This window comes from Chelmon rostratus, chromosome 24, assembly GCF_017976325.1.
Source record: "Chelmon rostratus isolate fCheRos1 chromosome 24, fCheRos1.pri, whole genome shotgun sequence".
In the NCBI taxonomy this organism is placed as follows: Eukaryota; Metazoa; Chordata; class Actinopteri; order Chaetodontiformes; family Chaetodontidae; genus Chelmon; species Chelmon rostratus.
The window spans coordinates 13,531,295-13,548,715 of NC_055681.1; the positions used below are offsets into that span (position 1 = coordinate 13,531,295).

Here is a 17,421-nt window from a genome sequence, read left to right on the forward strand (position 1 = left end):
CTCAGGTGTGTGTATTAAGGAACGATACAACATACTTTTTCTTGTATACAGTCCTTTGTATAAAATGCATTGATATATATATAGTCAGCTTTTATTTTGTGTTTTGTATTTCTTTATTCTAGTGCTATTTTTTTCCTATTTATTCCCCCCGGCTGGGGATGAATAAAGTCTTATCCTATCTTATCTATCAGAGGGACAGGAGGGCAGGTTGTGAAGGTTGAGCCTGTTGCACAACACACGGCGGACGTCACTTTTCACTAGTTGAATGACCATGTGAACAAACAGAGGAGCAGACACAGCAGGCCTCTGCGCCACTCTTCAGTCTGCGGGGAAAAACAGAATGAGATGCGACTTCCTCGTGCAGCGCTGAATAGTAATTCACCCTGCCGGTGTTTCAGCTTCCAGTATCAGCTCATGCAGAGATGTGACGGCCATCTCTGTGAGCATCAAAGTTAGGCAAAAACCCAATCACCTTTGCGGATAAGCGAAGTTACTGCATTTGCAGGAGGTTTACGACATCGAGAATGTCAGGTAGGTGACATTCTTTTCATATAAATGTGTACGACCAACTTGTACTCCTCAGCTGCTGACTTCTACTGGGGAGTAAAATGTGCTTTGCTAATTGACCTTCTCTACACAGGTTAAGTAAGTTCAATAAATAAAAGACTAGCTTGCCTCCCAATTTCAGCTTTGAACCTTGGAACTAGAACTGTGATTCTCCCTGATTGTTAAATTATATAGAACATGCTGCATACACTGCGACCCAGTTTGACTTGAAATCAGAATAGGCTCTGTTCCTGTTCTCCACACTCAGCTCAAACTGTGTGTCAGTTGAAATTTAACACTACATGCAGCCCAGAGATGGCTGCAGACAAAAGGTTAAATAGCTCTGCAGCTGACTGCAGGCCAGGAAAATTAAAGTCTCGACATGCCTGTCTCGACTGCACACTTCACGCTCTACATAAAGCTGGTATTACCCTCATGGTGCGACCGTAATGGAAATAAATGCATGAAAAGAACCATTAGCTGCCTTTTGTGTGGAAATGTTATTAAACATAGTCTTGCAGTGGGAAGTCATTTTTCAAAGTATGAAGTTCAAGACGTTTTGGTTCAGACAGATACCGGCTTTTGAAAGTTACTTTCATTATTCAGAGTTTTCCTGTGGGGATGGGAGTAAAATCAAATTCCGCTCATGCCCTTAAAACTTCACAGGTGGAAAAAAAAGACTGAACTGCATGACAACTGATTTAAATGCATTAGAATTAGGAGATTTCTCAACCTGAATCGGTGGTTTAGTGTCCCATTCTGCCTCATTAACATGCTTAAATCAACTTTTCAAAACAGCGTCGTTATGTTAGCTGGTCTGATAAAAGAAACCAGTGCTTGGGAAAATGGGAGGAGGGGGTAGACCCCTGTAGTGGGGTGCAGCATCACTCCAGGGAAAAAAAAACATGGAGTGAAGCAGGAGTGTCACTGATGACTTTAATTACTGCACTGCAGGGACGGCTGGAAAGGAGCCCTCACTGATGATTTGAGTTCTACCTGTGCTCATTTCCTTTGGAAAGCGAGCTGTGGAGCATAATGAAGCGTAACAATGTCGCCGATGTTATTTTTTAAGGCAATCTGTGTACCAAAGTTGAATTAAAAAATGTGTTTTTTTGTGAACTTCTGTCTCAATGCTGTTTTTGTTTTGTTGACTTTATTTGTCTTAAAATATTTACACCAACTAACTACCATGTGTAACTGTCATATCTGACTTGAAACCTGATAAATAATGTTAAATAATGATGTGAATGTTGGAGATTTTGAATAACATTGCATAGAAGTAACACAACATACCTCCAGTTATGAAACGTTGTGCCACTAAATGAGTACATATGCCGTTTAAGTTAGCATAATTCCCACTCATTCTAAACTGTATGAATGCTGCTAACTCTGAAGAAGTTTCAGTCTAATTCCATTGTCTGACCACTCTTTAGCAGGCGAGGCCTTCGTCACTCTGGCCACCACAGACTCATACTGCATGGGAGCCACAGTGGTGGCCAAGAGTTTACGGCGTCATGGGACAACTCGCAGCATTGTCGTCATGGTCACGCCAAATGTCTCAGAACAGTCAAGGTGGGTGATGCATCCCTTTTTTTTTAGCTTGTCCCCAGCTGTACATGGCCCCATCTATGAGCTTCAAAATTAAGTGGAAGGCAGTGCTAGTGCCAAATTAAATCTTCATATCTCATCAGGCTCGCCCTGAAGGATGTATTTGATGAGGTCATCATAGTGGATGTGATGGACAGTGAGGACCGTATCCACCTGTCCCTGCTGGGACGTCCTGAGCTCGGCATCACCTTCACCAAGATCCACTGCTGGACGCTGACCCAGTACAGCAAATGTGTCTTCCTGGACGCTGACACACTTGTGAGTCCACTGAGCATATGGCAACATGTTGCCAGCACTGTGCCACAGTATGTAGAATTTCTATGAGTGCTTTAGATTATTCTGAAGGCAAAGGTTTTTGGGATCTTGGTGTAAATTAGTACAGTCTATATGTTACTGTCTGGATTCAGGAATTTCAATGTACTGTGCATGCCTGGCATTCTGAGAGGGAATCCAAATCCTATTTATTTCAATCTACTGAGGATGTCTTGCATCATGCCTGCTTAACGTTAAAGCAAATAATACAGTTAAAAGTATTAATGACAGGTATGGTAATAATACCCCCAGGTGTGATCTTAGTGCCTTATTAGAAGGAGGTACCAGAAATGAATCAGTATCACTCCATTAGGACAATAATAACCTCTAAAAGGTTTAAACAACCAAGAACAAACCAAGAGCCACAATAATCCACATAAGCTTTTTACCTTGAAGACAGATTATTCCTTTGTTCATTTGTTTAAATATTTTTAAACATAGCTGTTCAACTCTTCAGAGGAATTATCCCTAGAAACAGACATACAGCGCTCTGTGTAATAAAGTTATACAACACTAAAGCAGATATTGCACAGACCACTTTATCACTGATCAACTGTACATCACTATCTGCCACCATCTGTGACTGTCAGTAATGACCGGCAATGATGAAATAGCATTTAATTCATTAATTGATGTGAAATCTCTTGTGATTGGCCCAGCATGAAAATGAGGCAGACAAGGATCAGACAGTTTGTCCATGTTTATGTCTGACTCAGACATATTTTTACAGGAGGCACATTCTGTACCTGCGATTTAAGAGCTGATAGCAAATTCTCTGGTGTAACGTCAGTGTGTGAACTCAGGGGCAACAACACACAACACTCTCTCCAGCCATGACAACGATGTCAACCATAAGGAAATAAACCACATTCGTCGGGGGGACAAGATCGCAGTGTTCAGCTACGTTCAACATCATCAACAAATAATAGATCAATAGAAAATCTGTTTTAAAAATCGAAAATGTTACACTTCATTCTATCTCATATTCATAACCTTAGATGGCCGGGATCCTTAACTACATTTGTCCAATGCCAGAGTTGTTCTAAGCAGACACTGTGGGGAAAAAGTAAAAAAAATAAAATTCTTAGTATAGACTGGGCCTCTTTAACATTATAGGTGCATGTATCTCATAAAGTCATCATTATTGTGTCTGTTCTGCCAGTTAAAATCGCTGAGGATGCAGACCAAGGTCCAGTGTCTGTGAAGCCCAGGTCGACAAGTCAACAGTCTGTGTTTGCTCTTTTAAGGGTCATCCATACATTCTCTGAACTGTTGGCCAATGTGTCGGTATAATGAGTACCCACACGTATGTCGGAGGACATATCTGGAGCATGCTGTTACTGTAGGCTCTTTGTTTGGTCAGTGCAAACACGTTCTCATGTTAGCAGCGGCAGGTATGTTGCCAGACTAAACAGAGATGAGCAGGAGACTCAAGGCTGTACCCGCGCTGACGCACATGCAAACCACGGTGTTGACTGTGATCCAGGGACAGATCTACAGAAATATGAATGTAGATGCTTCCACACATGTGCACTACATGGTACAATTAAGAAGGCACGCTGTCCCCCTTAAAGGAAAGGTCACTGCAAACCAAAACGAATCTGTTCTGAGTGATCCCCTTTACCCTATGATGAAACGTGGTCTCTTCCAGGATGACAGTGCCCCCCATCCATAGGTCACGAGGGATCGCAGAATGCTTTGATGAGTCTGAAAATGTTGTGACTCACATGTTAAAGCCTCCGCAGTCATCTGATCTCAACCCAATTGAAAACCAGTGGAGATTTTTGGCCTGACACACCAAATGAGGATTCCGTTCCTCCGGTAGAGAAAGTGATTAATAATTATGCCAATGCACGCTTTCTTTCTTTCTTTCTTTCCAATAATCCAACTATCCAGTGTTTGTCCAGTAATGCTGATTAAATGGCAAAAGTCCTTTTCTCTGAGCTTCAACTGGAAAATGTGGTGAAACTCTCAGATGCTAACTTCACTTCACTGGTAATAAGGAATCCACTGGTTATCCTCTGGCAACAATCTAACCTCTGAGGGCAATGGCCAATGTTTTGGGGGCTTACAGTGTAGCCAGCAGAAATCTGGTTAACAGATATGCAGGCCAAGACTTCCTCTGCTGTTCGCTGGTCATCGTTTGCAGTCCAATTAGCAACTTCAGGTGCGAAGATGACATTTCATCTCTATGAACAGATATCTGCATGAGTGAAGATAAATTATTAAAAAGCTCATAAAAAGCTACATCGTCATCAAACTGATTGGTTCCAAGACTACATGTCAACCAATGTACTCTGCCTCTGTTGCTGTTTTGGCCTACCTGCATGCAACCAAAGCCCACTCTAAATGTGATTGGTCAACACTTCTCTGAATACAAACAGACTACAAAAAAAAAAAAAGGCTTCCGAAACCAAAAACTTTTTCCTCACCTCCCCCATCCAGATCTCTGTTTATAGAAATGACTGCATTGATGAATGCTTCAGGCGATCCAGAGACGCTCGTAAGCACTGTTCAGTATTTTAACTGGTGGAAATAGACACACATTTAGCAGGAAAAAAGCCATCAGCAATAACTGGTGGTTGTGAAAAGATTCCTTTGTTGCACGACTCCAATGTAAGAGATGGCTGACAAAATCCTCTGGACCCATTCTGTGCAACAATGCATTCTGCAGTTCAGCTGAATATAATACGAGACCTTAACATTAATCCCTGTTTGAATTTTGCACAGAACTTCAACTCTTTGAAAGTTGAATTCCCCTTTAATTTTCCATTTATTCATGACTTTCATCCATGATCCTGTACACAATTTATTAAATTAGATAATACACAATGTGTTAGATGACTGATCTATTTCATCGTGGACTGAGGGCCCATGCAGAGAGCATTCAGAGCATCTTTTCTATTGTGCAATGTGCGACCGTATCTCCTGGAAATGACATCAGCTGGATTATGTTCACAGGGAACCATTTTCAGGACGTGTTCTGGTCTCATTTGTTTTTTAGGAGACAGAAACATGGGTAATGCAGAAATAGCAAAGGTGCTTTAGAGGCTGAACTAAAATGGCAGCAGTGGCGTGCACAGACTTTTTGAAGGGCAGGGGCAAAAAGGACTTCACTTGAGCACGCGATTTGGCATCCAAGAGGGCACTTTAACATGTGTTTTGGCGTCCAAGAGGGCACTTTAGTGCACGTTTTGGCTCCCAGGGGGCACTTTTACACACATTTTGGCTTCCAAGAGGGCACTTTAATGCGCGTTTTGGCTCCCAGGTGGCACTTTAGCATGCATTTTGGCTTCCAAGAGGGCACTTTAATGCACGTTTTGGCTCCCAGGGGGCACTTTAGCACACATTTTGGCTTCCAAGATGCGCGTTTTGGCTCCCAGGGGGCAATTTAGCACGCGTTTTGGTGTCCAAGAGGGCACTTTAGTGCACGTTTTGGCTCCCAAGAAGGCACTTTAGCACGCGTTTTTCAACAATTGGGCCACAAGGGGGGGGCAGGCGCCCCCTTGCCCCCCCCGTGCATGCCACTGTCTAACAGTGATGATGAAAAACACTTCAGACTAATCTGATAACTGAGCAGCAGAGGTTGTACCACCAAAACCATAACAGCTACTGAGGTATCATGGAACATTAAAAAGTCACCATAAACTGTGAGGCAGTGAGATTTGTGCTTTTATCAAAGTAGGAGGAAGTGCGTCATTTTCTAGTAACTCATTAACGACAGACAGAGGCACTAGGGCCGGTTCAGTCCAGTTTTTAAATAATTCTGCTTTTGAATAATTCACTTGGACCCCAGTGACCCCATCTCTTCTGAGGCGATGGCGCCTCACGTTAGTTGGGGATGTTTTCGTCAATTGTTTGGAAGTCTAAATGATTCGAGCACTAAAACATTTCACTAAGGTCTGAAGGAAATTCAGATTCACAAGGGAAGTAATGGCTTGAAGGTCTGATGGGAAGGCATTGAAATATGATCTAAGAAGAAAATAAGCAGCGTTTTTCACCATGCTTGTAATATTTGGCTTGTAGCTGCAATTATACTGTGTGGTGGAAAAAAGGTCAAATTCTGATTATGTTAGGGAAGGTTTCATCACTTATTGTGGAGCAAGGCTGAGAAAAGATGGAGTATTATTTTATTTATATTATCTTGTTGTAATTCTGTCATTATTATTCTCATTTGCTTTGAGCAGCGCCAAACTAGATTCTATTTAGCGGTATTTTAGCGGGGTGGAAGCAGAAATCAGACATGTCTGAAAGACGACCCTGTTTGACCTCTGATGGACCTGTTGCCTCTCAGGTCCTGAGGAACGTGGACGAGCTGTTCGAGAGAGACGAACTGTCGGCAGCTCCTGATCCCGGCTGGCCCGACTGCTTCAACTCCGGCGTGTTTGTCTTCAGGCCTTCCCTGCGCACCCACACCGGCCTCCTGGATCACGCCCTGCAGCACGGCAGCTTTGACGGTGATACATGACTAACTGTGCTAATCAACATTTTTACTCTAGCTAATAGATCAAGTGACTAGTGTGTAGTGTGAAGGGGTTGGTCATAGCACCAAACCCACAGACATCTATCAGCAACTCTGCTGGGCTCAACCCCGTAGAGCATTTTAGCCTCTTTTAGCGTCACAATTTGGTTTCACAGGCCAAAAATGTACAGCTTTGGTTCAGTCTCAGCACTCTCAGCAACCTCATTTCCAGCAGCAGCGCGCTGCTCTGATAAGCCCACAGATCACTACCTGCCCAGCACCAAACAATAGACAGCTGCAGCTAAAGAGCCAGAAATGCCCCAAAACGGAGCTAAATGAGAGAGATAACCGGATTCATAAGGCGGGAAGCTAATGCGACTCCAGTGAATGTTCATGTTGCTTCCAAAAGTGGCTTTGAATTTTAAGCACTTCAGAGGGGTGGGGTCATGTCATAGCAACCTGATTGCTCTGTATATTGCTATATATGTGTGTGTATGTCTGGATGTTGTGTGGTAGGCAGATGGATGCAGGTAGATTGTCCGGGGATCTTATACTGTGTGGCCATGTGGTCCTGATTGTATGATAGAGCACAGGTGTGCTCAATCAGGGGAGAGGCTGGCCCGACCTGTCGGCCCCGCCCTGCAGTGATGTCACGCTACTAGACAGACAGGGGAGAGACAGATGAGAGACAAAAGGACAGAAAGAGGAGAGACTGCAGATGTCCACAGGATGAGAGGATGTCATCATGTCAAGCATGATTATTTTCCATCATTTCTTATAAGGAAAAAAAAGGTTTTTTAAAGCAAACATCTACTCTGAACCCACATTCAGCTATATATCAAACCACCATATTAGCTGGATTGATATGTTAAATACTGAAAGTAAGATTTGCTTTTTTAACATGCACATTGTTATAATGTTTCCGATCATTTATGACTGTGTGCTGTACAACTTCACTGGCAGCTTCTTACTGGGCTCAAACACAGCTGAGGATCAGGATCACACTCTGTTTTGTTGATTTGATTTTTCTAAGCCGGAACCAAGATTTGATCAACAAATCCTCATAGAATGACTTGTGATCCCCCTTTTTTTGGCAGAACATGTAGACCTGTCTGTGCAGTTGTTTGTACATGTTCGACAAATGTTTGTTCTCGTATGGGTTGCTGTCAGGAGGGGACCAGGGCCTGTTGAACAGCTTCTTCAGCAGCTGGCCAGTGGAAGACATCAGCAAGCATCTGCCGTTTGTCTACAACCTCAGTGGCAGCTCCGTCTACAGCTACCTGCCTGCTTTCCAACAGTGAGTGTGTCTGCACCGCCTGTGGCTGTGTCCCATTATACTCCCTGTTTACACACTTGTATATGTGGAGTTAAACACATTGTTGGGCTGACAGGCAGATCATCTGCTGTAACCAATTTTAAAGGTTGTCGCTGTTTTCTTCATCACTAAATGAAAAGAAATCCTGCATTTACACACTGCAGGGAATTGTCTCTGGCCAATCAGATGGCTCCTTCCCCTTCAAAAATCACATTTTATCAATGGTGAACATTTGCTGCAAACACACTGCCTGCACACAGGGTCTGGGGCCTGTAGAGTCTGAATCCTGTCCTGTTGCATGAAGCACCTTGTGGCTTTCAGTCTTACCTTCCTCTGCGTCATCCTCTACCAAGCGGAACTGTTCCGACCGACGCGCTGCACGAACATGCTAGCGTTATAATGTGTTTCCGCAGGTTTGGCCACAATGCAAAGATCGTCCATTTCTTAGGAGCAGTGAAACCCTGGAGCTCCAGCGGCCAGAGGGATGACGGCTGCTCGCATCATGTCATGGAACAGTTTGTATCTCTGTGGTGGAAGGAATACCTCGGCCAATCAACGTCACCGCTACCAGAGAAACAGCTCAGTCAAGACTTGGAGAATCCACAACAGGTACGAACACCAATGTGACTTTAGCCCTTCTATCTGGTTTGCTGCAGGTCAGCCAGGTAGGATCCTAACGTCTTGCTGTAGGTCAGAGAGTTGGTTCAGAGGTCAGACTCTCAGCCAATTAAAAACCTTCATTCTTGTTTGTGCGAGGTCTCCTCTTTAACTTTGCAGATACACTAGCAGTCATTAAACATCCCACTTTTTGAATGGAATTTGGTGTGTAGCTTCTTACCCTGACTCTTGGCATATGCAACATGAAATACCCATGTCTTAATAAATACTGAAACACACACAGGGTGTCAGCATTAGTGGCAAGGCAACAGAATCGCTCGTTGTTACTGTAGAGGGACAAAGAAATATGATTACTATTGTCCCGACAATGACTCCTGACAGTTAAACCTGGAAAACTGAAGGACTCTGCTTGCCAAACTTCATGATGTGAGTATGTGAAGGAATAATCTGTCAAATGATTGTGACTATGATGCATGAAACATAACCTATGACACATGATGGCATAATTTGTCATTTAAAAAACGGGCGCTTGAATGAATTTACTTCTGTTAAAGCTGACTGACAGCTGATCCAGCTGTGATGAGCTGCCGCTGTGACCAGAAACAGGCTCGTCTCACAAAGACATCACATTTCAATCAAATAGATTTGTTTCTTCTCTCCTTGTCTGGCTCCCTTGCGTCTCACTATGCATTCTCGCTGGGATGCACTAGGATTCAAGGAAAAGATGCTTGGGATGTACTCATATTCCTGCACCCCTCCAGACTCCATCCACTAATGGAGGCAACATTTTCATTTATTTTTGGAAACATTTTCCTCACATATGTTAAACTGTATGTTTGCCTGTAGATTACTTTTGCATTTTCACATGCTCTCACTGAAATAATCTGAGGGTTACACCAGAAATGAAATAGCATTAGTTCACTAGAAGTGAACCAAAATCTCCATCGTCACCCAAATTACTTTGTATAGTAATTCACGGAAATGTCCTATGAATGAAATATAGATTGTAGAGACAGATGGAACCTGTAAAACAAAGTGTTACCACTACTTTCACTGTCCTGCAGAGTTAAAAACCCTTACAGGTAATTGTTTGGCTCTAACTGGTGTGTGCTACATAATGGTTCTGATGCTAAATGTAGCGTCCAGCAGCGTATCTGAATGTTGTTGTGTTGTGCCCTGATATTGGTCGTCCCAATGCTCAACATCCCTCCCTTGTTTTGCAGATCCAAGAAAGGGAAGCTAAGATGTCATTTCGAGAAACTGTGGACAGCTCTGAGTCGCTTCTGGCGCATTTTTCTCCACCACCTGAGAGGCTCCATTCACCAAAGACAGTAAGATGAGACACTGACACCTCATTTATAGAATGGACTTAGGCTCAGTTTTGATCTTAAGAATGACGTAAGAATAAAACCTCTCACAGGTAGTTATTCATAAAACTCTTCTTTGACCTAGAAAGGATCTTATTTTTAAGCAAAGCCTAGACTTTGTGATGTTGACGTAGGGGTCAGTCAGGGAAGCTAGTGATAGGGATTATCAGTTGAAGGTGTGAGGAATTAGCAGACCTACTACGTTAAATATTCCAGCTTTCAGTCACAGTTCTGTCTTCATGCCCCACGTCATACACTGCAGCAGCAACACACTCAGAGCTGTGTGTTCGGCTTCGTCCCATTATTTAGTCCACTGAATAACAAATGCTGCCGGCTTCGGTCTCCTCCACCATCGCCGTCATCTCGTCCTCCAAAAGGTTTGCTTTTCTGTTTTGGTCCGTGGCTATTCCTGACTAAAGCCTTGTTTGTGCTGGTGTTATAAAAAGGGAAATCAGGCAGGAGCTGTCAGCTGAAGTATATTTGAGGTTTATAGATCACAGGTACCTGAGTTACAAATGGGATTCTAAGAACCTGCTTAAGCAAGGTTGTTTATGCTCGGTGTCTTTTATGGATCAAATAGAAGCACGCCGTTTGGAAATGATCTTAAGACCAAGTTCGAGTATAAATCTAAGAATAAATGAGGCCCCGGTGCTAAAAGGAAAGTGAATATTGGGCTTACATTCATCTGATGGACACAAACAAACTTGAAATGAATGCTAATGTTGCTGTGTGTGAAAGGACCGCATTTACACACAACACAGCTCCCCCCTTACTGAGCCACAATGGCCCATGTGCTGTTTTAAAGGCCCTGCACGCCTATGCACAAAATCAGTTGATTTTGAGGCCATTCAACTTATTTATTATCTAAAATAAATGAAATTATGTGATTTAGCTTATTTTTGGCCTTTGTAGACCTCTTCTCAGGTTTGTGTCGGTGTGCACAGACTGTTTGAGTGGCACGTCAACTGGCGAATTATATCTTTATCATTCCAATTAGCTGAAGTAATTTTGTGTCCTCACGTATGTCCAAGCATAATTCTGCCCACCTTCAACCCGAGCAGACATCTTATTTACAAAAATAACTTAAAAGGCCTTTAAAGCTTTTAGTGCACAGTGGTTTTGGTGTATTTGAGTCCCTGAGCTCAGTTCAAAATGGCACATATACCAGAGGGGGCAGCAATCACACACTGAGCAGCTACTCTGTCAGAAATGCTGAAGAATAGAAACGGACATAAACTAACCACGTACTAAGAGGAGCCATGACGTCACAATGATCCACAGTAACAAAGAAGACTCAACAGCTGAACTTCCTCTTTCAAATATTCAATAGCCCAGATGGTTGCTAAAGTAGCAACTAATGTCTGGCTTATTCCATAGACTGTATAAAACATGGACGTAGTCTTCATAGCATCACCAACAGGTTTCTGAAGAGCCACTGTGAAGCTCAGGCATGTATGGATTTGGCCAAAATGCAACATGTAGTATGCAGCATGCAAACAAATGCAAAGTCTGCAGCAAGCCAAAAATGCCCTGATGTCATATTGATTCAGCTAAAACCTCCAGTATGAGTCAGTACAATCTATCTCACCTATTGTATCCCACAATGCAGTGCCGGAATGGTAACAACAACCAGCCAGGCCAAGGCCGGTTTCATCACTAAATTCACTTCTGAGAACTTTTTTAGGGGGCGACTATAATTTAAATGAGTGAGTTGAATAAGCAATCCTGTACAGTTGTCATGAACAGGAAATTGGCGATGGAGACAAAACCATTTTACCTGTAAAGTTGGACAATTTAATATGGGGGTCTATGGGGATTGATTCACTTTTTAAACCAGCCTCAAGTGGCCATTTGCGGAACTGCAGTTTTTGGCGCTTCTGTTTTGGCTTAATTTTATTGATTTATTCTCGCCTTTTGCTTTAATAAATGGATGCAAAAACACTGAATGTCCAATGCTCAGCCTTAAACACGACCAAACATTGGGTTAAATTTACTGAAAACAGTCAGCATTACAACATTATAATGTGTGCTTGTTTGCTATCAAATCCACCATCTGATGACAAGAATGACATCAGTTTCGTCTCTGTGCGTCCACTGCAGCCATAGTCTGGTACATGCTAGCCTAGCTTAGCACAAAGACTGGAAACTGCTAGCTCCATCCGAAGAAAAAAGCCCCTATAACCTTCAAAGAGTTCATTTATAGTCACACATGTTCTGTGAAGCCAAATAAGTGGTCATTAGAAACATTTGCTAATCAATTCATTAATTACTTTAATAAATGACCTTATTAGCATAGCTGCTTGTGTTTATAATATATCATGGTGATTATTATGGTGGGTTATTAGGCAGCTCAAGTGCCTCTTGTTAGTTCCAGTAGATGTGACTGTTAATTTATGAGTATTTCTGCTTGACTGCATTTGACTACAGCAGGAAAAAAAGAACACAGGGACAGAGCCTATTATCTGCCACAGGCCTCTGCGCTCCTCATTGCATTTCTGTCATTTGTTTAATTCATTTCCACTTGATGCATTGTGTTTATACAAGCTTGTAAGATTAGCCTGAACAGACAGACGCCCTCCAGTGTGACAACACCCATGAACATACATCAGCAGCGTTATCAAGCGCTCCACAGAGCGAGGGCGAGGCGGGGCAAAGTTTCGAGTTTAAACCTCTGCCGCTGTAGGATTTCACACTTTGAGCTATATGTCATGCCCTCACATGAGTTTGAGTGACGTGACGATGCTGTGTGTAGTGTTCCCACAGAGAAAACACACCGCTGGAGGAAGAGTCAGCAACATGTAGGATGACAGAGATCAAGGACCCAGAGGGGTTGGAGGGCAGCGATGGCGCCTCGGACACTGAAACACAGCATGTACGTAGACCACTCAGTTCATTCACTAATGCTTTATACATCCTGATAAGTCATTAATAAAGGGGGTTTCAATAAACAAGTCTACAGCTATAAATGTAATAATAATAATGAATCATAATGTAATCCAAAAGCTGCTCTTGTTAATAGATGTGACTTATCTTTTGAGCATTCTTAATGATTTATTATAATTAATAAAACATTCAATTGTAATAATAAGCACACTTTATAAAAGGTGCCTCATCTCCAAGCTCAGTGTGGTGGTGTCTAAACTCAACACGGATTAGAGCCGAGAGATGATATTGAATGTATGAGTGCATAATAAGACACAGGTTACTTGAAAGTGTTCGTAAGATGAATGTGAAAGAATAACGACGAGTGTTCCCTGCTAAACTGCACGTTCTGAGGGCTTGAAACGCGCACCTAAAAATTCCTCCTGATGTTTCCCGTGATGAATTCCCTTTGAAGACTGATTTGTTATTCTCCATCCTCGCGGCGGCAGAGGGCTGCAGACCCAGAGGCAGAGCGGCTGCAGCATCGCAGGCTGTGGGAGGCAGGCCGGGTCGACTACCTGGGCAGAGACGCCTTCTGCAACATCCAGAGGATGCTGGACCGCTTCCTGGATTAATGGACGACGCACAGGAGGAAGAACTCGCGTTCATTTCCTCAGGGACAGAGTTTAGTCTGAACTCAATGGTAATAGCCTGACTGAATTTCCAGGCTGTGGTGGCAGGATTTGACTTGTATTTTACAGGCAGACAAAAAGATGTTTGTATCTTTAAAGTCATCTGACATCCACTGCTAGTATCCAGGCACTATAGCTGAGAGTGATAAACAACTGTGGCGACCTTGAGACTGACCTTGAGACTGAAACCAACATAAAACTGAAACAATTTTCATAGGAATGTTTCGTTCTATACAAAAAACCCCGACATGATTTCGTTTGAAAGATCAAAATCAGTGGACAGAACCTGCTGAAAGGTTCTTGGCAGGTGACAGTCACAGTGATTTTGCAGAGCAGGTGCCATTAAAAGTTAACACCAGGTAATACACACAGCCGACTCAAAATGACAAGGCTTGTGTTGTTCTTAATTTTCCTGTCAACAAATCCTATGCAAAGGCCCAAACCAACAATGTGTTAGTCTGTCTCTCAGGACTTCCTGACTTCTCTGCGTCAGTGTCTCTGAGCTCCAACGCCATTGCTTTTACAAAAGGCTGAGTAATTTCCTAAAACAGGTTGCAGAAGGCTAGGCAGACAGGAGGAAATCGTGCATTTGTTGGGGACTATTTTTAGCGGCAGATTACTCCACATTTGGTGCTCTCGTGAGTATTCGGGGCATTTTGGATTGAGTCAAAGCAGCATGTCACCCGGTGACAATGGAGTTCTATGGGAGAAGAGAATAAGCTTCACCAGACTTTGGATACACACAGTTGTCAGCTGTGCATTTATTGTTGGTTTGACTCTGTACATTGGATTTGCTGACTTATATTTAAAAACAAAAGTGAAGAATTGCTCAACGACATTTAATGCACCATGTTTCCACATCCATATTTAAAGTACTCCACTACCATTTCTGTTGTTTACACTTTGATAACAGTTAATATTATTTCAACCAGATGGTCTTTGGCTATTCATACAATCATACCTACAATCATCTTATTATGTTATTGTTCTGCACGTGACTCCTTGTTGCATTGCTTCTTTTTCTTCCCTGTGTTTGAACTGCTTGTAACACATATTGTACAATACCAGTACCATTGAAGAAGAGGCTGCTGAGTCTTTAAGTCAGTGCCCAGCATATGCAAAAATGTCGAATTTCTCTACAGGCCAGTTCAACAAGTATGGAGAGTGAAGTTTGAGTGATAAGTGAATATTTGCTTCAGTTTCTCCGTTCATTCAAATGTTGACAGTTCTTCTTCTGAAAATGCAGTGTGCTAATAAATTCACCATAAATAACTGTGTGAGAACATTGCCTTGGTTTATAATAAGTGTCCAATTACGTGGTTATTTTCAGGAAACTTTCTAGGAAATCACTAGTAAATTCTGGAAAATGAGCATCATCAAAAACAAGCTTTAATTTGAATTCTGCAGTTGTTTCTGCATCAGATTGTGTCTCAATTGTCCCACCAGGGGGCACTGTGGCTCTTCTTCCGTAAACTGTCTCCATCATGGCAGCAAATGAGAGAAGCAGGAGCGCAGATTAATAGATGTCAGGCTGCAGTCACAGTCAACAGTATGCTGTGTGATCCATATCCACTGGGCACATGGTGCATGTAATTTTCATAGGCATTCCTCCCATAATGTTGTGGCACGGCGATGGAAGAGATTGTGCTGAATACAAAGCAAATGGCGGGAGGTGAACTCGGGCCAGGGCTGTGCTGTCAGTGAAAAGGCCTTATGATGATTGCTTTGAAAGGCGACCTGGCACATCGCCGCTCTCGGCTCGGCAGCTCCCGCTTGACTCCGATTCATCAAGATTAAACTGCGAGCACGGATCTGGGATAAGTTAGCGGTTTCCCTTGACCGCCTCATTCATTAAGGCCTGAAAAGGCAAAAGGAATCAGAGATCAGTCCCCGCAGACACTGACATTCTTGAAATGATGCTGTTCGAGACAGCTTCCAGCCCAGGTTAGCTAACAGCAGGAACAGAGAAATCTTTATTTGGGGCTGATGCCCAAGAGTCTGCAGATTTCATTTTCACGAGCAGACAACAGCTGAGTTGATTGTCAAGCTCTCCTCTCAGGTTGAATATGTATAAATCTGTGAAATCAGTCCCTGTAATGATTATGTGGCAGACTGGAGTCTAATCCTGCGTTTGTGTTGTGTGTGATTTAGCATAAATATGACCTGTCTGCTGGGAGAAGTCGCTCGTGTCAGCCTGCCAGTGGTAATTACGAGCAGGGATTGACAAACTGTGTCAACACACGCCGCAAACACTGATATTCATTAACCAGCGAGGCAGTCTAAGATAATCAAAGGCAAAATTACAAGTTATTTATAATCACAGTAATACTATTTAAGCCAGTGAGGAATATTATTACAGCTACAATTAATTTCCTTATGGGATAAAGTGGGCTTCATGGGTTTAAAATGGGAACAAGGCTACAAATTAATTGATGGGCATTTGTCTATCAAAATTACATCTTAAATTCTAAACAGACAAAATGTCAAGAAAGCAAATATTCTTAGACCTGCTGTAAGCTGTTTTATTGAGTTGGCTCTTAGTGAAATGTTCCTCCCATTGGTAAGCAGTTATGTAATGTGTACGTCTACGACTTTTATTGGTAAAGGTAAAAAAAAGGGATCATGTTGGAGGCAGTACAGAGCTGGTACCAGATACAGAAAATTACAACCGTACGCCTTCTCGATTCAAGTTTCTCCCTTTCACTGAACTAAGATGAGCTTAATTGCCGCGACAACTCGGTGTAAAAAACACTACAGACTCAACAGAAACAAAACCTTCGCTCACCCACACACAGTCTTGGTTTGTCTTTCCACTGTTCCATCAGCGACTCTCATCTGATTGAAATAAAGCCTTAATTCACAGAGTTAGATGTGAAAATGTTCAGGCTCGACACGTTTTCCAACGCTGCCTCTCCACGCCATTGCAGGCCTCTTTGCGAGCCAGCTAATCTCTGATAGGACGATGCATTTGTCCAACCCCAGCACCTGCTTCATTTAAAGCCTACATCTGAGTTTACAGCGCACGTGGCGCCACCAGAAGTGCCCCAGAAGCAGCTCTCCTTGACCTTAGTCAGCTGTGTTAGCATGCTAGCATTGCACACACTCCAGCTTTTACACCTGTCAGAAACCAAAGAGTTGCGCAGATGAAACGTTTGACCTGATGGTGGCGCTAGATGAAAATTCAGAGGATCAGAAAAGTTATTAGAGTTGATTCTGAGGGGAACATGAACGTCACGAATAACCACCAACGTCAGCCTCATGGTGGCACGAGGTGAAGCGTCAGTGGATCATCAAAGGCCGTCTGTGCAGATTCACAATAGTTGTTGAGATACTTCAGTCTGGATCAACGATGTGGTCTGAGACAGACTGAGATTGTGGTCCAGCCACTAGCATGGTTCATAAAAACGGTCAGTTCTACGTATTTTGACCACCTCCTGTCAGCAAGGAATTGCATGATCAAGTGAAGCAGTTTCAGCCTCCACAGCAACTCAACCGCAAAGAAGAGTTTGCAGAAAACAAAAACCGGCTGTTTGTTTGAATGAAATCTTCAGATACATAACTCACTGAGTGCTTTCAGCCTTGCTTACATAACGAGCGCCGACACCACGCTGACCCCACGAGGAATTTCACCATACTGAC

General features: G+C 42.9%; 1 protein-coding gene across 1 annotated transcript; it reads left to right on the top strand.

Annotated features, from left to right (window-relative positions):
- The first annotated feature begins 312 nt into the window (after positions 1–312).
- gyg2 (glycogenin 2) lies at positions 313–15,000 on the top strand. Its single transcript, XM_041966223.1, has 9 exons — positions 313–531; positions 1,980–2,118; positions 2,238–2,412; positions 6,761–6,923; positions 8,099–8,225; positions 8,657–8,852; positions 10,085–10,192; positions 12,981–13,100; positions 13,600–15,000. Exons 1-9 carry the CDS (start codon positions 525–527, stop codon positions 13,723–13,725), a joined length of 1,161 nt encoding a protein of 386 aa, XP_041822157.1. The 5' UTR covers positions 313–524; the 3' UTR covers positions 13,726–15,000.
- Positions 15,001–17,421: the final 2,421 nt, after the last annotated feature.

What these genes read in the sequence shown, in the direction of transcription:
- gyg2 (XM_041966223.1), top strand. An exon ending in AATGTCTCAGAACAGTCAAG is followed by an intron (nt 2,119 to 2,237) that starts GTGGGTGATGCA and finishes ATATCTCATCAG; the next exon opens with GCTCGCCCTGAAGGATGTAT. An exon ending in GCAGCACGGCAGCTTTGACG is followed by an intron (nt 6,924 to 8,098) that starts GTGATACATGAC and finishes GGTTGCTGTCAG; the next exon opens with GAGGGGACCAGGGCCTGTTG.